This window comes from Aaosphaeria arxii (genome assembly GCF_010015735.1).
Source record: "Aaosphaeria arxii CBS 175.79 unplaced genomic scaffold BU24scaffold_1, whole genome shotgun sequence".
Classification (NCBI taxonomy): domain Eukaryota; kingdom Fungi; phylum Ascomycota; class Dothideomycetes; order Pleosporales; genus Aaosphaeria; species Aaosphaeria arxii.
In genome coordinates, this window is record NW_022983474.1 from 5,148,868 (window position 1) to 5,170,221 (window position 21,354).

At 47.4% G+C, this 21,354-nt stretch overlaps 7 protein-coding genes across 7 annotated transcripts; 4 read left to right on the forward strand and 3 right to left on the reverse strand.

The window, feature by feature from the left end:
* Window positions 1–3,519: 3,519 nt before the first annotated feature.
* BU24DRAFT_417867 (uncharacterized protein) lies at window positions 3,520–4,227 on the forward strand. Its single transcript, XM_033526834.1, has 2 exons — window positions 3,520–4,089; window positions 4,148–4,227. Exon 1 carries the CDS (start codon window positions 3,641–3,643, stop codon window positions 3,902–3,904), a length of 264 nt encoding a protein of 87 aa, XP_033390569.1. The 5' UTR covers window positions 3,520–3,640; the 3' UTR covers window positions 3,905–4,089; window positions 4,148–4,227.
* Window positions 4,228–5,906: 1,679 nt separating this feature from the next.
* Window positions 5,907–8,240, forward strand: BU24DRAFT_417868 (uncharacterized protein). Its single transcript, XM_033526835.1, has 4 exons — window positions 5,907–6,675; window positions 6,719–6,924; window positions 6,978–7,815; window positions 7,866–8,240. Exons 1-4 carry the CDS (start codon window positions 6,206–6,208, stop codon window positions 8,182–8,184), a joined length of 1,833 nt encoding a protein of 610 aa, XP_033390570.1. The 5' UTR covers window positions 5,907–6,205; the 3' UTR covers window positions 8,185–8,240.
* Window positions 8,226–9,786, reverse strand: BU24DRAFT_417870 (uncharacterized protein). The gene is made up of 4 exons (XM_033526836.1): window positions 9,484–9,786; window positions 9,112–9,434; window positions 8,718–9,061; window positions 8,226–8,654 (listed from the first exon to the last, which is right to left on the reverse strand). Exons 1-4 carry the CDS (start codon window positions 9,771–9,773, stop codon window positions 8,313–8,315), a joined length of 1,299 nt encoding a protein of 432 aa, XP_033390571.1. The 5' UTR covers window positions 9,774–9,786; the 3' UTR covers window positions 8,226–8,312.
* A 462-nt stretch (window positions 9,787–10,248) lies between these two features.
* Window positions 10,249–10,437, forward strand: BU24DRAFT_339780 (uncharacterized protein; the record flags this gene model as incomplete). Its single annotated transcript, XM_033523201.1, has 1 exon — window positions 10,249–10,437. One exon carries the CDS (start codon window positions 10,249–10,251, stop codon window positions 10,435–10,437), a length of 189 nt encoding a protein of 62 aa, XP_033390572.1.
* Window positions 10,438–10,726: 289 nt separating this feature from the next.
* On the reverse strand, window positions 10,727–15,386 carry BU24DRAFT_471381 (uncharacterized protein; the record flags this gene model as incomplete). Its single annotated transcript, XM_033532689.1, has 11 exons — window positions 10,727–11,135; window positions 11,188–11,651; window positions 11,698–12,254; window positions 12,314–12,391; window positions 12,440–12,752; window positions 12,804–13,167; window positions 13,215–13,390; window positions 13,438–13,857; window positions 13,920–14,462; window positions 14,509–14,945; window positions 15,020–15,386. The coding sequence occupies 11 exons, from the start codon at window positions 15,384–15,386 to the stop codon at window positions 10,727–10,729; spliced, it is 4,128 nt and encodes a 1,375-aa protein (XP_033390573.1).
* A 634-nt stretch (window positions 15,387–16,020) lies between these two features.
* BU24DRAFT_458110 (Pfs, NACHT and ankyrin domain protein) lies at window positions 16,021–17,942 on the reverse strand (the record flags this gene model as incomplete). Its single annotated transcript, XM_033531596.1, has 4 exons — window positions 16,021–16,217; window positions 16,277–16,782; window positions 16,829–17,593; window positions 17,905–17,942. The coding sequence occupies 4 exons, from the start codon at window positions 17,940–17,942 to the stop codon at window positions 16,021–16,023; spliced, it is 1,506 nt and encodes a 501-aa protein (XP_033390574.1).
* Window positions 17,943–19,330: 1,388 nt separating this feature from the next.
* On the forward strand, window positions 19,331–21,031 carry BU24DRAFT_471385 (cytochrome protein; the record flags this gene model as incomplete). The annotated part of the gene is made up of 2 exons (XM_033532690.1): window positions 19,331–19,953; window positions 20,008–21,031. 2 exons carry the CDS (start codon window positions 19,331–19,333, stop codon window positions 21,029–21,031), a joined length of 1,647 nt encoding a protein of 548 aa, XP_033390575.1.
* Between the last annotated feature and the right edge of the window lie 323 nt (window positions 21,032–21,354).

Genomic DNA, 21,354 nt, shown 5'->3' on the forward strand with positions numbered 1-21,354 from the left:
AAGGCAGATGCCTACTGCTCTCCTGGTGTATGCGCCCCATCAAGACGACAACCCACAGTGACCGCCTTCACCTCCTACACAGGGCGCACTGCCCACCAGAATCTGAAGCTGCTGTAGTAGACACTTACCAGGTTCTCCCATGCCTTCTGTGTGCTCCGAGCGTGCGTACTTTCCGACAGCATCGTTTCGCGTACCAACATTTCTGTCGCTCTGTCCAACGAGGCTCTCGCAAGGTAGACTAGAATAGAGGGCTTAAGGCGTTCCGGTGAGAGTGTTTCGATTCTGCGCAAGGTATATGGGGATGGGAGATACTGAAGGGCGTTGGCATCCCCTCACCGTACATTCGCTACTAGCGTCTGGGCAGACAAATCAGTAAGCTACACTCACCCCTGTGCCCGGGGACTATCAAAAGTGATAGTGAAGTCTTGCTTGGGAGGTTGAGATTGAGAAATGAATGCATGGTACCTATGGAAGTCCATCAATCTCTTGGATGGTGTGTCATTCACCTGTATAGTTGGAAGTTCCCAAGCTGGCACTCGAGTCACTGCCATAGATTCCCTCGCAGGCAGAGTCCCACAAGCTTTTGCGATGCCCAGAGTGTATATCGAAGCTTCTGCGAAGCTAGTGTCTCGCTTGCAAAGGAAGAAGTCGTAATGCGCAAAGTGCCGATGCGCACAAGGAGGTGAATGTAACGAGTCAAGGCCACCCGTCAATTATGCGATCATCCAGCTTTCTACGAGGATGGACAGCGCATTCTGTAGATGAAGTTTGGTGCAGTTGTTGCCGTTAAAACGTCAGAGTGAGTGTAGGTTGTCTGTTGATGCTTCGTTGTGTCATAGGCGAGCCTACACGGCTCTGTTTTCACCGCTAGCGCACGGGGCACCACCAATCACTTTCGAGCAACACAGTCTCTTGGATGCAGTCTGCACAGCATTTGGTGATTGTAGGGGGAAATGCTGGCGTGGGATTGTCTAGGAGAAGACCAGATCCCTTCATGACTGTCCCAAATGTGAAGCTATTCACTGTTATGGCTGCATAGTCGTGCATGGGAGAGATTCTTGCGCGAGGGGAACCAGGGAGAGGGCACCGAAGCTACTTTCCTGCTTCGAAAGCCTACCAACTTGGCCGTTACAACAAGGGAGACGCTGTAGTACTTCTGACTGCCTCAAGTAAAAGCAGTGATAGATGCCTAGAACTATATGGCTGTACTCGACTCCAATAGTAGGCATCGGACTCGGACACCAAAAATCTCGAAGGTTGTTTGCTGCCTTGTTGTACTTGAATGGGATCCTTGCGGGTACTGGTTGTTGCGCCTGCCAATGCTTCGTGCTTTGTCTGCCTCTTTATTCTGGTAGTGCACCTTGAGAGTCACGCACAAAGAGTGACAGTCATCACAGCCTCTCATTGTTCAAGATCGATGCATGGTTACAAGGAGAAGCGCACAACAGTACGATATGATTCTATCTACATCCTTACACTACAAGCTGGCTTGGTCTTCTGCCATTGCCTCCCTCCACCCCAGAATGTCATGCCGACATCTCGAGGGAAGGTGAGGGTTGCAGCACTCCTTTCCTCGAGCTGTACAGTGTACAGTGTGTTGTTCTTGCCTGCAGAATTCCAAATTCCAAACTTCAGGACTGTCCTTCCTCGCAATGCCATCACACATTGCCGTTGGAGGCACTCAGGGGCCTTCTAGCAGAAACTCAAAACCTGTATCTCAAGTCCTCCTTGTAGTATCTCCTGCCTCCCAGAGGTCACTGTTATGCTGAGATCGAATCGCCGAATCTGTGCTCGTGGTTGTTATCGTGTTGCAGGTCGTCGGCGCGGTCTGCCGTCTTTCGTAGATCGCCGCATCGTTCGCGCAAGCCTGTAGATATAGAACACCAGGTCCCTGGCACACGGAGAGGCTGCTAGAAGCCTGGACCTGCTGTGAGAATGCTTGTCAGCTTCCTTGTCTGCAATGCTGCTCAAAGGGCAGTGACAGAGTCACTATCTGTGCCTGCCGTACTGCGCACCCGCAAATGAGCTCTCCCCCCACCTCCACTTTCTCCAACCAATATATTGTCTCCAATATCTTGCCCCACAAGACTATTGAGCAATCTGTAGGACTTGCATAGGTTGACCGTAGGCTGTGGAGTCGCTGTTGCCGTAAAAGGACAGGATGCAACCACAAAAGTACTCAGTGGTGTTGCCATTCTCAACTGCAACTGTGCCGGAACGGGACATGGTGTGCATCAGCACGCAGAGGGTGCATACATTGCCAATAGTTCATGCAACCCTCAGTGATTGAGGGCTCCAGTCTGGTGTAAGGTCTCGAAGGAGCTTCTGCATGATCAAGTGAATCATGTGCCTGCATCGATAAATGCAGCTGCTGCAGTGTGACCCAAGCGTCACTCGAGCATATGTGCGGTGCACACTGCCACTGCAAAATTAGTCTTCTGGGAAGTGACTGCACACATACAACTTCGTTGTGCAGTTGGGATTCCTCTCTGTGATGTTGTAGGGTGGCAGGATCGTAGAGGACATGACAGTGTGCAAAGTTTCCTTCAAGAGCAGTGCTAACTATCATGATGCAGCAGTGGGAGGCAGTAGAGCAATCTTCCAGTCACTGTGACCAGTCACAAGGTGCTGTGGGCGTCGTGGTTGCTATCCTCTTTCACTGCTGTGACCCTCACAACGCGTTTGCGCAATCACTATCAGAGCCCTCTCACCCTGGCTACCACCACACCCTACCCCTACTACTTAGCTACCCTTTAATGCCCTATATAAACAGTTAAGTTTGTAAGGTCTTTCGTTAAGGGTATACACCGTACGCCATGGTGTATTGGTGTATGCCCTTAGCCCCACACCAGTCGGTGGTGTGGGTAACGGGTTCGACTCCCGATTGAGGACGGTAAGTATTATCTTTCCACCAAGGGGCTGCCAACCCTTTTCCCAACTGCCCATAATTCCCCAAGTAGAAAAAATCCTGATTAGCAGGGTTTCTTAGCCACCCACCGGGTGGTTAAGTTTTTGCCCAGGTGAAGCAGTTCACCTGGGGGGTCTTTTTTTTGCCAATTTCGATTTCTGGCATATGTGCCGGGCACAGAGTGTTCAGATCGGACATAACGAGTTCTATGGGCACCGCAGAATGATTTTTGAATAGCTGGGGCATTGTGGGACATCGGGGTGGTGGTATACTTTCCACTTTTGTTGGGGGACGCTATGTAGTGAATGTAACACGATGTTGCTGTATTGCACCCATGCCTGCAATCAACATGCAAGCTCCATAACATGCTATCACCCTGTATTATGCATTCGTGATTAGGATACGTGCTATCAACCTTTTCTCAGCAGGTTTGTCAGTGAACCTTACGAGGTTGGCGCTGAGGATGTGGTCTTTCTCTCTGTGAAAAAGTGCATTCTGCTCGGTAGCAGCCTATTGCAGCTTAGTCTAATTACCTAAGCTTCCCTATATCATCTACCAGAGGACGTCTCGAGCTATTCGTCTCACTTTCATCTCACTTTCAGCCCCCTTTCAGGAAAGACCACCTTCACCCCTCTTTTTTGTCTCCCACCTTACACGCCTGGCACCTCATGCTTTTCGTGCCAGCTCCTCTTGCTTCCAAGGCAGTGGCGGGCCAGTTAAGTCTGGTTCATGATGGTTGAGGGCTGGAGAAGCCCTCCCATCGAGCCTTTCGGGGCTGAACTGAGTTTCGCTGGCTTCGTCTTTCGGGCGAATTTTCGCCTCATGGATGGCCTTTCCAAAGAAAATGATCTTCACCTCCTACTGAAAGACCCCCGGCAGGACTGCGCTTCAGATGCTTCACCTCTTCAAGCTTTCAACTATATCAAGCTTTCATTAGCCCCATCACCAAAGGGCCAGTACAGCCACATTTGGATCAGGAAATTTGCTCAGACGTGACTTGTCGAAGAGCCTTTCTCTCAAGATGCGTCAGCATCCAAATCCTTTGGGATGCGTCTCCCTCTGCGGGAGATGTCTTGACCGGATCAGCCCGCAACTTGGGCACATTTGGGTTCGGGTTAAAGGCACCCAAGAGGGCAAGTGGTACCTCAGGCAGACGAGGTGGCAATACATGTGAACGGTATGTCAGTGAACCCGATGTCAAAGATGCCTTGGACAGATCAGCTTACAATTCAGTCAGATTGGGTGCGTGTCAAAGGCACCAAAGAGGGCAAGTGGTACCTCAGGCAGATGAGGTAGCAATACATGTGAACGGTGGATTTGTGAGTAAACACGATGTCAGAGATGCATTGATCAGATTAGCTTACAATTCAAGTGCCGGAGTCGTCGAGCTCGAAAGCTGCCAGACGCCGCTGCATAGGCCCTTCGAGAGGAGGTCACCCAGTCCCAGATCACGCCCGAAGGCGACTACCGGTTCCGGCCTTCAAAGCGACAAGAAGAGCGAGTGGTACCTCAGGCAGAGGAGGTGGCAGGACACATGAACGGTGAATATTGTGGTGTAGCAGGATCGGTGAGGCTATTCAGGAATCCCGTGAAGGGGGATGGGCTCTGATCAGAGCAGAGATGGGTGGATCAGATATTCAAGAGAGATGGAGGCATCATCTACTCACCTCCGGAGGCCTATCGACAGTGGCAAATATCTACCTGTTCTACCCATTCACCGATTGCGGGTCGTGCCTGTGATGCTCCCTACTATAGATGCTTCTGTACGCGAGAATATGTCATTGAACACTATGTAATTACGACAAAAATGCAGGGTGCTGCTGCTCCGTGATGAAGATTACTGGGGCGATTCCGAAGGGATGCCTCCCTTCTGGTCTGAATTCCTTGTGGATAGAGACAGCGAGTTAACCAAGTAGGAGCATGCGTGTGCCTACGCCTGGACAGCACAAATACATAGACTCTTATTGTTCTGTTGCCAACATGTCCCGGCAGTCACGATAGCGCAAACTCCCTGCAGCCGTACGAAAAATACGACCTCGTACTCGACCATATTCCCAACATGCATCGAGGCGCGGTGTACGAGGCCGTTTGACGCGATGAACTCGACAAATATCACGTCTCAGGCAATATCGAGGTCCAGCACGCCAGTCTGTCGCCCAACTCCGCGTCCGGCAAGTTCGAACTCGAGGACCGAGAAGCTGGGTCCGAAGCAGCCCGTTCGCAGCAACTACCTCACGCAACCAGCCCGAGGACGACTTAAATGTCAACGCGAAAGACCTTTATTAATTCTGTGATCAAGCAGTTTGGGAAATACATGGCACTAACGCTACGGCACAATCATCCAAGCTCACCTCCCCTCAGTCAGAATTACCTTCGCTTCACGAAATCTTTCCCCCACCGACGAAGCATGAAGCGCCGGTCACCGCCTACATGTTTGAACAGTGGGGAGTAGGCGCGTTGGGCACTCCTTCTGCTTGGGAGTATGAGATGTTCAACCTGATGTTTGGCTCAATGGGTTGGAACTTCATCGTCATTGGACCCCACTCAATGCACGACGTGCATTAGGCCGATCAAGAAGAGGAGTGTACAATATTGGAGGGCATTTTGTAGCTAGATAGAGGGCGAGCGGTAGCTGCAGATGGCGTGCACACGGTGGGCTTGCGCATCAGGGCAAGGAATCTTTGTTCATTCACTGGCAATCTCCCAAAGTGAAGGGCAGGACAGTTCCTCATTTGCTAACAGATCTCGTTGAAACTGGGCACTCAAATGATTCGTGGGATGGAGTGACATCAAATTATTTTTTGGTCTTAGACTCACTCATACTCTGCATCTGCGTTTGACACTCTGTAGCTACTTCCTCGCACCATCACCCTCTTACCTGTACCTGCAGTCACACAGCTCAATGTCAGTTAGCTGTAGATTCAACCTGCATGGACACTCCTAATGAAGAGCCGAGCTACGGGGTTGAATAAGTACATCACAAAAACATATATCAAAATACCTGTATATTATATAAGGGAACGATACATCTGACACATCGCGTTGATTAAAGACACGACCATGTCCGGTTAATTGCAGGGGTCAAACCAGCAGCCTCGCATAATCTCTGAGTTGGGATACATTTGGGGGCCGAATGGGTGGCCTTAACCCAGGACAGGCGAAGAATTAACATAGCCCCCGGCGGAGCATTTAATGAAACGATGATCCCTTTTCCCACATCAGCAGCTTTAAATCCACGACATCCCATAGAAATTGCAAATCGCATTGCGCTACTTATGTTATTGAAGTATCTCTATCATGCCTAAAGGCTCTATAGAGGAGGAGGTGTATCAAATGATACCGAAGGACAGTACAAACGCGACCAAAGACGCTGCGCATGAAACATGCTCCGAGGTCAGCCAACTCCATAACACACCAGGACGACAGCGATCTTTTTCTATCCTGCTCAAGGAGTGGAAATGGGAATTATCCACATGGGCATTTGGCACACTCGCTTTCGCTGCGCTTGTGGTTCAGGTCGTGTGGTTTCGTGACCGGCCCACGTCTGAATGGAGAAGCAGCGTGAGCATTTCGGCCCTGATAGCCGCTCTGTCGCAAGTCACGCAGTCGACACTGCTGGTATCGACTTCAGCATGTATAGGGCAACTGAAATGGATCTGGCTTCGAAGTCGCCGTTCAATGATCGACATGGAGCGATTTGACAATGCTAGTCGAGGGCCAAATGGCAGCTTTTGGTTCTTGCTTACAATCTCCTGGAGATACCGACCGTATGTCGTCTTCACTTTGAACATTCCCCGCTAATGATAGCAGATTTCTTGCTTCTCTTGGTGCTTTTATGACTATCCTGTTATTAGCCTTTGCAACATTTGCTCAACAGGTAGTCACCATAGACATTAAAAAGGTTCATGACCCATTTGGAAGTGCTGATATTCCATATGCGATGAACTTCACGTCGTACTCAACCGCGATTCTTCAAAATCCTGGTGAGAGTGGATCCTCAGATAGCCAGATGTTTGGTCAGTATGCCTTGACAATTTTAGCTGCTTGGAAGAAGTTAATGGATGAATAGAACGGTCCAACACAACTGCGGCACTACTGCAAGCTCTCTATCTAGACAGCCAAAGCTTATCTGATGTCCCGGCCATCTGTACTGGTAGCTTTTGTGAATGGGCACCCTACAAAAATTTCGGTCTGTGTGCACAAACTACTGACATCTCATCCTCATTGAAAGCCGGAACTGTTTCTTCAAATCTCACCGACCACGAGGGTCCAACCGCCCATTTCGTGATCTCCGGACACAATATTTCACTTCCGGATTTCACTACGGAAAACGAGTTCTGGGCTGGAAGTAATTTCGATATGGACTTCAATACCGATAGCACCTGGGATTTGTCTATATACAATGTGTTCTACTGCGACAGCGATACGGATGATTGCCCTACACCTCCCTACGACAACTGGGGTGACAACTTCGCCGACCCGAGCAAATGGAAGGTGTTCAAATCAACGCTATCGCCCTGCCTGCAAACCCTTTCGACGACCGTCAATGGAACCACAAATACATCCGTGGTCGAGTCACGCACGGATCTGACTTACACCAGTTTCGAGGACAACTACTTTCGATGCTTTTCTAGTCCCGACGATAAAAGTCCACAACAAACAAATTGCCTTGGTCAAGTAGAAATGTATTATTTCGTATCATTTCTTGTCGACCACTACAACATCAACAATTACACTACAACCCTTTCAGAGGTAGCTGGCTCTAGACAGTATGTTGCCATACTTGCAGCAGATGTCCTCGGATGCGACAAAGTTGATCCATCCTGTAAATTCAAACAAGGAGCAGCTCGCGGTGTTAAGGGACTCCAGCGGCGCATGGAGAATTTTGGCATCGCATTCACCAACGTGTAAGACATTCCCGAAACTCATTTCCAGTTCAATACTCACCATACTACAGAATGCGGCGCAACCGCGAAGCAAGAGTCGCCTACGGAAGCGTATCAACAGACCAGCAGTACTTCAACGTCGATCTTAAGTGGCTCATCCTGCCACTGGTCACCTACGTTTCGATCACCTTTCTGCTGTTCTCCACGATATACCAGAGTCGGAAAGGAGAGTACCCGCTGTGGAAGTGGTCTTCACTGGCTGCGCTGCATGTTCGGGACGAGAAGAATACGATGAATCGGATAGATGGCGTCGTTGAAGAGGCGAAATCAACTACGGCACAGCTGGAATACTCTGGCAAGAATTGGGTTTTGAGAAATAGGAGTCGGTAGTTTTCTATGCGCAGACATCGAGACAAAATTTGCAGCGTTCACGTAATACAATCTTGATTATTATTCTTCAATTATGTTGCGTCCCAATGACCTCGACATGTATCGCTAAAACAAACTACCTCCCACATTCAATCTTCAGCAAACCAATCGTCCTGAAGTATTTCCGCAGCCGATGCCCTTTCGGAAGGTTCAAGTCGCAACAGCCTTCCGATAATCTTACCTACCCTAACCAGATCCTCCCTGCTCAAGTCTTTCCCACCTTCCCCATCGAAGTACAACTCCTCCAGCCAGCCTTGCAGCGTGTAAGAGAATTCTTCTGAGGGTAGCGGCGCTGCACTCATGGCGCTCCATTGCTCTTTCCAACGATCTGGCAACTCATCGCCGGTGGTATCCAACATCTGACCAACAAGGATCGCCGGAGTCGTCATGATGCTATCGAATGGCGGTTGCGCGACAAGAAGTTCAAATAACTATGCAGGCGCACCCCGCCCGTGTAAGCAGCTACCACGAAAGATAAAGCGACAAGCACTTACCAGACATCCCATGCTCCACAGATCCATGCGATAGTCAACTTTGTCCTTGAATATGATCTCAGGTGCCCGAACAGCAAGTGGATTATGGAATTCATGAGGGACATCGTGGCGTAGGAATGATTGGCCGAAATCGATGATTTTGATCGATTCGAAGGAACTTCTGACCTTGACGGGATAGAAGGTTGGTCTCACGATGTATTTGGGCACGTGGGATTCCAGTAGTGGCTGTCCATCAGAACGATGGACGGGGGCTGTTTCAGGCTCTCCAAGCTTCCGGAGGAAGACTTCCTCCGGAATTGTGTTTATCTGCGGAATGGTAAAAGCTATGTTGCGTGTATGTATGTCTGGTAATGGTGAGGAGATGCTATATGCAAGACATGGTACAGCGTCTTACCACCGTGCCCTATGTTGTGAGAATGCAATAAGCTCAAGCCAAGGAGAGTATGCTTCGCAATTGCTTTAGCGATGTTTCCGGGCAGCCTTGCGAAGGAACTTGCGTCCATATAATCGGCAACGCTCTGGCCTAGAACTTCCGAGACAAGGCAGTCGTGAGTTCCATTTGGACCATCGAGCTGGAAGTGGTCCAGCATTGTCATCAGATATCGATGACCAGGAGTATCAGATGGCACATCCGAAACGGCACGCAATACTGCTAACTCTCGGCTATGAGGTTTCTGGCCTGAGACTGAAATCTTTATGGAGACGTATGCTTGTAATCTGTCATGAATTAGCCCTTTACAAGAGAATGCATAGGGAGAAGAGCAACCTCTGATCACCTGCTGCCCAAACGGTGGAATAGCTACCCCAGCCTAACTTGTGCAATATCTTGTATCTTCCTTCCTTCAGCACATCTCCTAGATGAACAGGGTGATATCCACCCTCATTATACCGGTGCAAAGGCTCAGCGTCAACATCAGAAATATGCGTAAATTGATCCATATGAGAGGTTGTGTTTGACAAGAGCCTCGACGGAAGCGCTCGGGACGATTGTATAAATAGAGACGTCCTTGGAAATAAACCGACGCGACAGCATGCACCTAACTTGTAGAGGCGCATGTTTGGAACAGTTGTAGTGTTTGAAGACGCGCGTGTCTGTGCAGTAGTTGTCCCATGTTGTAATGGTCTGCCAAGAACTTCGGTGGTCGGTGGGTGCACATAACCAATAGAAATACAGAAATCAACCATGTCGCTAAAATGCTGTAGAATTGGTGAAAGATAATAGTAATTGATTTCTTTCATTCAAAAACAACTCCTAGCCCTGAACTTGAGATATTCCTCTTTGAACTTATTGCACTTTCGACGCTCTGGTCTTAATTAATCATCTTTCCTCTCACTATAGTCATCGTCCACTACAAGTTGACGACTACGTCGAACAGAATGTCCCCCATCGCCCATAGCGCAGTAAGACTTACGCAGAGAATCAGGGATCCGGTACTTCGACACCAAACTCTAAACATGATTCACGAGGCCACGAAACAGTCCGACCTGGCTCATTTCACTGTGGCAACTCTAAAGTAATCACTCCAGCTACATGTCATATAGGAATCCAAGCCATTCAAGTCACATGGACCCAAGACCCCACACTACAGTACTTCTGGCCACCGAAGAACAAGCGAGGAACAACAAATCCCACGCTGTTCATATCTACCACGATCAGAATGGGAATTATGTTGGTCATGTAGTTTTCCCTGAGAGGCAGAATAAGAGTTCCGACAATTGATTCCTCGAGAGGACGGTTGAAAGCTGATAGGATGAGAATTTTGATTTGCATTTTTTGAATTGCAGAAAGGAAATCCAATGATTTTGTTATTGAGATGCTGTGGAAGCTTATTTCAGCACCGCAAATCTCATTATTATTGGCAATTGCGGTCTGTTCCATTGTGGGAGTATTTGGTTATCTTTTTGTGCTAAAACCAGGGGTCGTGAAAAGTTGAGGTCAGAAATATCTGTGAAAGGATTATTGTCCTTGAATCATACAGAGGAACACTGTGTAGTGCATATGCACTCGGCTATGTTCTTTTGCGCCTTGGTGCTCTCGCCATCCAGTAAAGTCCAAACGCCAGAACTACATTGAATACCACATAGCAAGCCAAAATCCAAAAGTTCCGCCACTTGTGCTCGACTCGAATGCCCATCGACCGCAGAAAAGCATCACTATCGCCGACGGGACAATAATTGCAAGATTCCGTCGTCTGCGTGTCTTCCACAAACCCACACGCCAGCTGCATGTATGAATCCATGTATTCACCACACATTCTACCTGTAGGTAATTCGATCTTCAGTAGTTCTATAGAAGAACATTTGATCTGTGTGTACGCTAGACCGGCAGTAACGACGCCAGCAATAAAATATGTAAGCGGGGATATCCGGTACATAAACAGCCAGAACCTTGGTAGATCCGCCGGATTGACGATAACGCTGGGAAAAGATGTCAACTTCATTATCCGAGAATGAGGTGCAATCAACTTACCCGCAGAAGACCAATGAAAGATAGAATAATAGCGTCGCTACTTGTACGGCTGTTTCGGCATGTTGGATCGCAATTCCAACGGCTTGAGAGAGTGTTGAGATAAAGAGAAAGAACATCCATATCATCGCAAAAGCCAAACCGCCTCTTTCGCTAGCCGGCATTAGGGCGTTCCCATTCCTCCACAGACCAAGAGGATAGTACCAGGTTACAAACACCAACACGGCTGTCAGTGTCTGCCACACAAGTTCCACAATGATATTTGCGGCAACGAAAACGACCCAAGAGAATGTCTCTGATCGGTTTTCTCGCGCTTCAAAAAGATCGCGGTTGGTGACTAAACGAGGAATTATCTGCTGGTCGATGGTACTGAAAAGTTGTGTAAGAAGAAACACAGAGAAGGTGATGGAGATGAGACCCTGTAGATTGAGTGGCGTCATATAGAACGAAAGACTGCTGAATATTGCCTGTGCCGTGTCAGCCTTTTCCAATTGTGTAGAAATGCCTACCTACAACTGCAGTTGATAGCGCAAGTTTAGAGTATAGATACGTTGGATCTCGCCAATACTCTGCAAAGGTGCGATGGAGTACAACAAGCATTTGTTGACGCAAAGGTGCATCGCTCTTGTCTTCCAATCGGGGGAGGTTATATGCTTCTGCTGCCTTTTGAAGTTCGAATCTTTCGATGATACGAAGGATGATACTCTTTTCCGTGCTCCTGTTCCATACATCTACCCAGCTGCTTTGCTCAGGCCTATCCAATGTATCTTGTCTCCTGTGGCTCGTTAAGTTATCCACCACCCACTCAGCTGCATTGCTTTCAGCACTGCACGGAGTTGCACCGTTTCTCTCGAAGTAATGCGTAAGTGTTGATGAGTTTGTTCCAATATCACCAAAGTAGGCTGTATGCCCTTTTTCATCCAGTAGAAGGAGGCGATCAAAGAGTTGGAAAATTTGGGCAGAAGGTTGGTGTATCGTGCAGAGGATGGCCTGGCCATTACGCGCAAGTTTCTTTAACAGCATGCAAATAGACCATGCGGTCTGACTGTCAAGCCCGGATGTTGGCTCGTCTGATGATTTGCGATCAGTTTCAAAGAACAAAACGGTCTCAGAGTTTAGGGAGACTTACCAAGAAACAACAGTAAGGGTGGTCGAGCAGCCAATTCAACAGCTATCGTTAATCTCTTACGTTGCTCGATATTAAGTCCTTTAGAGAAGTCAGCAATAAACAGAAGGATCTTCAATAGCTACTTACCTTCACCAGGAATGCCGACGATGGCGTCAGCATAGGATTCCATCTCCAACATTTTGAGGACCGTGTTCACATACCCCAGCTTCTCGTCTGTACTCCGTTCATTTGGTTGACGCAAAAGAGCACTAAATTCTAATGCTTCTCGAACGGTCGATTGTGGATGATGTATATCTTGTTGCTGTACATATCCCGTTCGTCTCTTGGATGTAGCATCTTGAGCATGCTGCCCTATGCATATATCGCCAGTCACTACACCAATTGAGGTACGATTCGCAAGAACATCCAAAAGTGTCGTTTTGCCAGCTCCCGTTGGACCCTAAAGCTGCTTAGCTTTCTTAAATTATTACAAGATCGAAACATTAATCACCATCAGAGCAGCCAGTGTTCCAGGTTTCACCCAGCCATTGACTTCATTTAGAATCCGTCGCTTGTTCTTTCCGGACGTTACATCATAGTTGACATTCTTCCAATACAATGTGGATGTTTGCTTTTGGACTTCCCTCGAATACTCGATTCTATCATTTTGGTAATGTAGTGTATCGATCTGCTGTCGTAAAGCATCACTGGGAGAGGTTGTCTCTATATCGTTCGGTGGGCACTTTTCTTTTCTTCCTTGTTTCCCTTTGAACAGCAAAACCTCGCCTTTAGAACGCGAAGCTGGGATGTACTCTGCTGCAAGCAAATGGATGGCACCGAATATGGTGAAAAATGCCAGAAGTATGCCAAGGTTCCTGTCTATATTAGCTCTGCGTGGTACTCTGGATCAATAGTGCATTACCTCCATAAGTGGCTTGGAAGAAAACCGTACTTGGCGGCAATGAAGGCTTTTCCATCTAGGAGCTTCTCCCCAGGGATGGCTCCAACGGCGTTGCATACTTTTTCCTCCATGCCTACTTGATGGTCGTACCCTGGTCCAGCCGGAATTGTAGATGCACAAGGAAATGTACCAGAAAACTACACTGATCAGTTTGGAGCTTTATGCAATTTATGTAATTTCTTACCTCGTTTATCATCAAGCCTTCGTATGCATACGCAAACGGATTGATCCATCTGAACCACGCTAGCCAAGGATGCATATAGTCAACAGGAAGCACGAATCCATTGTACAAGGTGAACATGAGCATCAGTGTGGCCACAGGTGCCATGGTTTGCTCGATTGTCTTCGACAATGATCCAACCATGCGAAAGAACATAGACATCGTCAAAATGACGATGAATATGAAAAGAATATATGTAAACCAAGCTGACACGGATCTGCGTAGGTTCGTCATGAAATACAGGGGAATATTAAACATGACGGTTGTTACTAATTTGTTTGGAAGGTCGCATATGATAGAGGCGCAGCAATCGATGAGGGGATGGTACATGGCATATCGTTGGTGTTTCTCGACGATCGGTCTCTGTGCCCACATTGTGAGTACCTTGCGCAAAGTTAGCTGCCGCATTCAACATCTTGAATAAAGCAAGAAAAAATATTCATTACCTCAAATGTAGGAGTGCATCCATTCACTAGGACAGCAAAGAATAGTAGAATGGACCTCTGTTGAAAACTAGCCGTCGTGGATGGAAGATTGTAGAACACACTACCCGTGACAATAGCAATAATTGTATTGGCAACAACTCCCGCAACAACAGGTGTAAAATTGTTCCTCAATCTCAAAAGCCCTCGAGCGATGCGAGATTGGATCTGTACGAGTTGCGAAATGGACCGTGAATCGAGATGTCGTGATTGGGGACCGTCCGGCGGATTCCTGGCATTGAAAACGTCGATACTCCTAGAGAGAGACTGGTATTCTGCGCTCTGCAACCAATGTTGAGCAAACTCAGTAGCTGTTCTCGGTACCTTATTCTCCCACCCCACTCGAGGTGTACGTTCGGATGGGTTGGTGATCGATGTTAGGAAGTCGGCTGTCGTTGCACAGGAAGGCCTTTCAAACCCCATGACAACAAAGTAATTTGCAGCTGAGCTCACAGGGCCGAAATAGATTTGATGACCCTCATACAGCAAGGTGACTTTGTCGAAGGCCTAGGAAATGTTAGTACCATGTATAGTGTAGTTCATGGAAACCTACCTGATACATCTGCTCCGAGGCTTGGTATATACTTGTAAGCACAGCAGTTTTCAAGCATTTCGTAGTAGCACGAAGTAGCATGACGAAGCTTAGAGCTGTAGAACTGTCCAATCCCCGCGTGCTGTTGTCCCAACATTGCAACTGGCTATCGGCGAGGAAAGCTTCCGCGATACTGGCCCGCTTCATCTCTCCACCACTGATCCCTCTTATCGTGGGACTTCCAATCCTGGTATCGAAAGCGCTCTCGAGGTTAAAGAAGCTGGAAATTATTTGACTTGTACTCTGTGGGCTGTGTGATGGTTGCGAGCCATTGGGTCTCATCTTCGCGGCGAAGGCCAGGGTCTGAGCGGTGGTCAACTCGGGAAAATGAATGTCAAGTTCAGTAGTGTACATGCATCTGCCTCGGAGACAACTGTGCATTGAATCGTACGATGTTCCTGCAATCTGTTTAGTGACCTTATCAATGCGTAGGGTCGTGTACCTATCGAGAGCGCAAGAGCTTTTTCCTTACCTTCATAGTTTACAGATGAACTATTGCGCAAGTGAATGCCTGACATATCTCCCGCTAACGTCTTCAGAAACGTGGAGCATCCGCTGCCGGGTCTTCCCAATACCAATAGCATCTCTCCCGGCTCCACTAATCCACCGCAAGCTCGCAAAATTGCGGTCTCTTTCTGGTATCTGTTCGAGAAGATACTAAGAATGATTCTTGGGATCTTGAGAAGACAGGAACTGATAGTAGATTGGTATTGGTTCGAAGTGGTGAAGCCGTAGACATGGAGGTTTTTGAACGCGACACCAAAGGTGGTTCCGTGTTGCTGCTTTCTTTGGTGAAGCCAATCCTCCAAGGGGAGGTGATGATGCTCTGGCGTACCCATTTTGTAGATGGGATATAGGAACACTGTTCTCGAGTGCAACGTTGATTCCAATCGAGAGTGAGAATGGCCTGCCTCCGGAGGCGATTTGACAGTTTGGAGGCAGGATAGGTACGCAGGTTAATAGCCGAAGGTGAAATGTATCTAACGTGAAGTCCGTGGCAGCCTCAACTAACATATAAGGCGTTTATTCATAATCTGGCCAATCATACATTACTACAGTTGCTGGACACAACGCCCTGCTCAGGCACAGCCCTTGGCACTGTTGTCACAGTCATGTTAAGATTACATCGTTAAGGTGCATTCGTCATTCAAGTCACCTGCACACTCACTAACAAATATCAAATACCAATAGTCCAATCAGATTGTAGGAAATTATCGACAATGCAGTTGTTGTAACGGGACGGCCCTAGCACCACATATACTATTGGGTGAAACCTTCCTAATAATGACTCTTCGGGTACTACAAGAAGGCAACGGTGCGTAAGCCCTTTTAATTAAAAGCATGTAGCCGTCTTTTTCTTATCTAGTGCGCGTTGAAACTACAACTACAACGTGGGGGAGGGGGGCACGTAGATCACAGTGACTACAAGCATGCAGCCTTTTTTTTCCATTCTGGGACGCCTCTAGATAGCAACTACAACGTCGCATGTCTCCTGCGCAGTCGGAACGGAACTGCCTTCTTTGGACTTGAAGTACCAAGACCAAACTTTCCCGAGCTCGTGTCCACCGAATCTGTCATGATTTCCATGTCGAACATGCTTGCCATCGCTGCGCTCATTGCAATGATTGCGTTCTTCGCTAGAAACCGACCTGGGCACATTGCATGTCCACCTAATGCGTAGTGAGTGAATACACCATCTTCCACGGCGTTGTTCCTGAAGCAAGCTTACCACCAAAGGGTATCCATGATCCTTCCAACCCATCAGTGGAAATGTAAGGACACTTCTCGACGACCGGCGAGCGAATCTTGCAGGTTTTCGCCTCCTCTTTTGCAATCTCAGGAAGTGCGGGTCCGCTATTTTCCTCACCGGGATACTTTATGAAACGATCCGCCCAGAAGGTTTCCACAGGCCATTGCCCTGCCTTGGAGTTCCAGAAATCTTTGTCCATGTGAGAAATTCCAGAGTTGACAAGAATAAGTCCATCTTTCGGGATGTGCCATTTTCCTACGTTGATGTCTTTGATAGGTGATGTGGTGAGAAAGTACGTTTTCACGTAAACTCGCAAGGTCTCCATGTAAATGGACTGAAGAAGTGGATCCTTAGTGATTTCATACCTATTCACCCCCAATGGATCTTTATCGCATATGGTATCCCGAACTCTTCCTAGTAGCCCGTGCTCTTTAAAGATATGCAGAGTGGCAAACATGGCTGCCGGTACCACGTTCGAAAGAGAGCTTCAAGATATTAGTAAACATGCATGATGTAGAAGCATTTACGTACGCCCACAGCAATCCAAGATCTGTAGAGGCGTGAGCGGAGTCATCATGGCCGTCAACATGCCGCAATGTCTCATGCCTCGATCGTATGATAGACGAGCCCCAATAGGAATCAAAATCACCATCTTCGCCGATAGATGACTCGTGAAAATTATTCCGCGCAAAGGAATACCATGATTGCAGCTGATTTATCAATTTCGACCGAACTGTGGAGCCCTTAGGGATCAAAAACGATGGCATGCCTCGTGCAAACCACGGAATGTATTGGTCAAACGTCCAGAAATCGTCAAGAAAGGTAGGGTTGATTTGTAAATGTGATGGGCCAGCTAGGGATTCAACTATGCTTGTACCAACAATATCGTAAAAGAATTTGAGCAGGTCGGGATATTCTACCCAGTCTTGGTCCACCGGAAGCTGATCAAGCCTTTTACGTAAAGCTCCGGCCGTACGTTGAGTCAAAGGCTTCAGACCTGAGCCTGTGAATCCTCTGAGCAGAACTTGATGGGTGATTTTATCGATACGATTTCTTGCTTCAACATTGCTTCCTGGGAAAGGCTTGGGGAAAGGGCCAGAGTTATCCTCTTGATAGGCTAAAAGTGCGTTCTCTCTCATACCGAATAGATATTTGAGAGTAATGATGTATGATGCCATGGGACTCGAGAGCATCTGAGTCCTCCAAAGCGCCTCGATACTCTCGCGGTCTTGGATGAAATAGTAGCCGTGTCCCAAAACATTCACCCGAGCGGATGTAAGCTTGCCCGCGTAAGAGCTGTAAGCTTTAGTATCAAAAATATAGCACACTGTTGTCGGAAAAAATACGTAGCATGAGTAAGAAACTCCTGTCCGTTCATCAAGAGGGGTATAAGGCCACCCAGGTAAGGGAAGAACGTAGGGTACTTGGGTGGTAGTTGACCATCCCTTGGTCTCCAATGTTGCCAATGGTATACCATCCACGCAAAGACATAGTTGGAAATAAAAGGGAAAAGCAAAATAATGATAATGACAATTGCAGGTCGGATTGTATCAACGAATGCAGTCAATAGCACCTCATAAGTGACAAGTGTTCTGTCATAAACATACAGAGACGCATTCGCTGGAAGGATGGAGGTCAAATTCATGGTTATGATGGATTTAGAATTGTGAATCTTCGAGAAATTGCTGATTGTGATGTCAGTCAATATGCGCCTCGCAAAACCATTTATACTTCAATGATTCCAGCCAGCGCATGGTACAGTATATTAATTTTTGTCAAAGTAGGTCTAACTTAATGCTTGATTTTCTAAGATTTATTATATTACTATGTACATTAAAATTAGAATATGCAGATGACCGTACTGTCTCATCTGAAAAGAATAAGGCAAACGGACCAGGATAAGCTTGCATGCATCAAGATGCTTACAAACAAGGTCGCGTAAACTATTTATCCGTTGACCATGGCTAACAAGATTCCAGGTTGTCACCGGAATATTCTTCACTCTTACCATTATCTCAGTAATTGGAAGATGTGTTATCAGATTGAAGTTCCATATACGGCCAACTGTAGACAATTGTTTTGTTCTGTTTGGCACTGCCTGTCTAATTGTTGCCAAAGGCGTATATTTTGCCGATTTCGAGTACAACGATCCCATGAATGTTCTGGATCTCGAAATCATTTATCCTTTGTGCGTGCTTTGTAGTGAAGAGAAGTGGGCATTAAAAGACTCCTCCTGTGGATTTGGCAGACTTTCATCAGTCGAGAAATGTAAATATGACCTCAGGAAGTATTTCTCTTTGACTGGGCTCGTGACGGCACTGGAGGCTATTACGGATCTTATGAACGGGTGTCGATTGCCGAAGTTCTAAAACTATTACTGAACTAATTCCAGTTGGAAGGATTCCGATGATAATATGTATGCGTACTCTCATTATGTTGAACGATGGGTATCCCCAAGAAGAGAACAGTGAGCTTTCTCTGGAGAGTTCAAGGACAAGGTCTTCACTAAAGTTAGGGAGTGAGCCTGGAAAGATTCCGCTCCAAGTATTAGATCAAGAGGGTGAGATTGGAGTGAATTTTTGAATGACGTTAGTTGGTCCGTGTAGTAAAGCTTTCTCAAGGTGGATACATTTCAGGTTGGAACTAGGTGAAGGTGGAGTGAATCTATCTCACCAATCAGTGGCAGATATAGACTCGGATGATATATATTTAGAAACGTATCTCTTAGCAGCTAAAAGCACGTTCTCTTTCCTCGCAATACGCGGGGTAGCTAATCAGGCGCAATAACATTCACCTATTCTTGTTGTTTGTTATTGCACATCGAGCTGGTACCAGCATCTGGCTTTGCCACCCGTGCAACGCAGCAACTCTCATCTAGCCTTACCTTTTTCCTTCACCTTGAAGAGCATTTTCTTGACTTAAACACCGCAGACATCTGCCTCTTCCCCCCGACCCTCTGCCTTGCCCTCGTCACCTCTCCACCCTTCTTCCAACAACTTCACGAGGATTTTGTACCTCCGATTGAACGGCACCATGGCAATCCTACCCAGCTTTCCTATCGTTCTTGCTGCAGTTTGCAGCCTGGCTGTCGGCTACTTCCTCATAAAGCTCTGCAAGGCTCGAGCAAGCTTCTACTACAACAAGGTCAAGAAGGGTTATCCAATGCCACCGTGGAACCCGATCCTTGGACATCTCCTGGTACTCAACAAGGCATTCAAGAAGTACAATCTAACTCGAGATATGCATATGGATGACATATTTGGGGCAATTTCGAAAGAATTCGTCGAATCGGACTCGCTCTTCTACGTTGATCTGTGGCCATTCTTGAATCCAATGGTATTGATCTCATCCCCAAAGTACGCTCAACAGGCCGAGCTCGTTCAAGATCGCCCAAGTGATCTCCTCTGGTCTATGCATCCCGTTACTGGCGGACCGAGTGTGTTTGCTACCAATGGCACAGAGTGGAAAGATACAAGGAGTCTACTTCTTCCCGGGTTCAAACCGAACTACATCTTCAATCAGATTATCTATTCTATAGATGGAGCAGAGGCACTGGACATGGCTTTCCGAATCATAGCCAAGGGTCAGAATCTCGTCCAGCTTGATCGCTTTTTCTTGGAATATATGATGAAATTAGCGGATGGTCAACATTGTAAGTTATTCTATAATCACCATGCTTGTTGATTATTATTTAGGCTAATACAATCTAGTGCCGGCAATCTACTATCCCAAGAACGATTCGAGGCTTTCACGAAGGCACTACGCAGCAACATGGATTGGCATTATCTAGGGGATAGCATAAGCTCAATTGTTCGACGGACCCCAATTATCCAACTAATCAACAGCTACAACACACGTATCATGAACCGATATCTATCTGATGTTATGGATGAGAGGTATTTGGAATGGCGAGCTGGAAAGGTTTCGTCACTCTCGTATTCGAACAAGTCTACGCTTGATCTTATCCTTGCCGATTACATGTCCAAGCACAAAGACAAGGTCCCTGAAGTATTAGACACAGCTTTCAAGAATTGGGCCATCCCGCAGCTGAGGATTATGTTCTTTGTGGGACATGATTCAGGCACAGCAACATTGTCCTATACCTTCTACCTTCTATCGAAAAACCCGTTAGCACTTGAGAAGATGCGTGCTGAACATGATGAGGTCTTCGGAAGCGATGTTACCGCAGTCTCTTACCTCTTGCGTACGCAACCGAATCTACTCAACAAGCTCACATATACGACGGCCGTCATCAGGGAAGTCCTTCGCCTATTTCCTCCTGCCTCAGGATTTCGCCACGGGAAATCGGGAGCTCATCTGATTGACGAGAACACTGGCAATCACTATTCAGTTGAGAATGTCAACATCTGGATCCTTCATAGTGCACTTCACAGGAACCCACGATACTGGAAGGATCCCTCTGAGTTCAAACCTGAGCGCTTCCTGGCAGGCCCGAATGATCCGCTCTACCCAGTCAAAGGGGCTTGGAGGCCTTTCGAGCATGGACCACGCGACTGTATCGGACAGGCGCTTGCGATGACAACTCTAAGGGTCACTTTAGTCATGTTGGTCAGGTCCTTCGACGTGAAGCCAGCATACGAGGAGTGGGATTACTTACACGGTATTTCGCTGGAGAGTGCCCCTAAGTATGAGGGTGAAAGGGCTTACCAAGCCGGGCAGTCTGGCGCGCACCCAGCTGAAGGCATGCCTTGCCGTATTTCCTTACGCCAGTAGACGATCTCTAGCAGAACTGAGATGCGGCATCTATTCAGGTTTAGAAAGACGAAAGGATTAGAGGTCAGAAGGCACCGGTCAATCAGAATTTAAGGCGTTCGACTGCTACTTTCGTATAGATTGCGCGCTCTCTTGCTACGGGTTTGATGCCTCGCATCCTTCCTACAGCAGTACCGGGCATTCAGCTAGAGAATGTTTTTCCTGTAACTAGTACCAATACCATACTCTCCACTCACATCTGTCCCTTTTATCATGCATACTGGATCACGTTCCTGTCTGAGCTTATCCTGGCTTATAGTGGAATTGGAACCCGTGAACTAGAA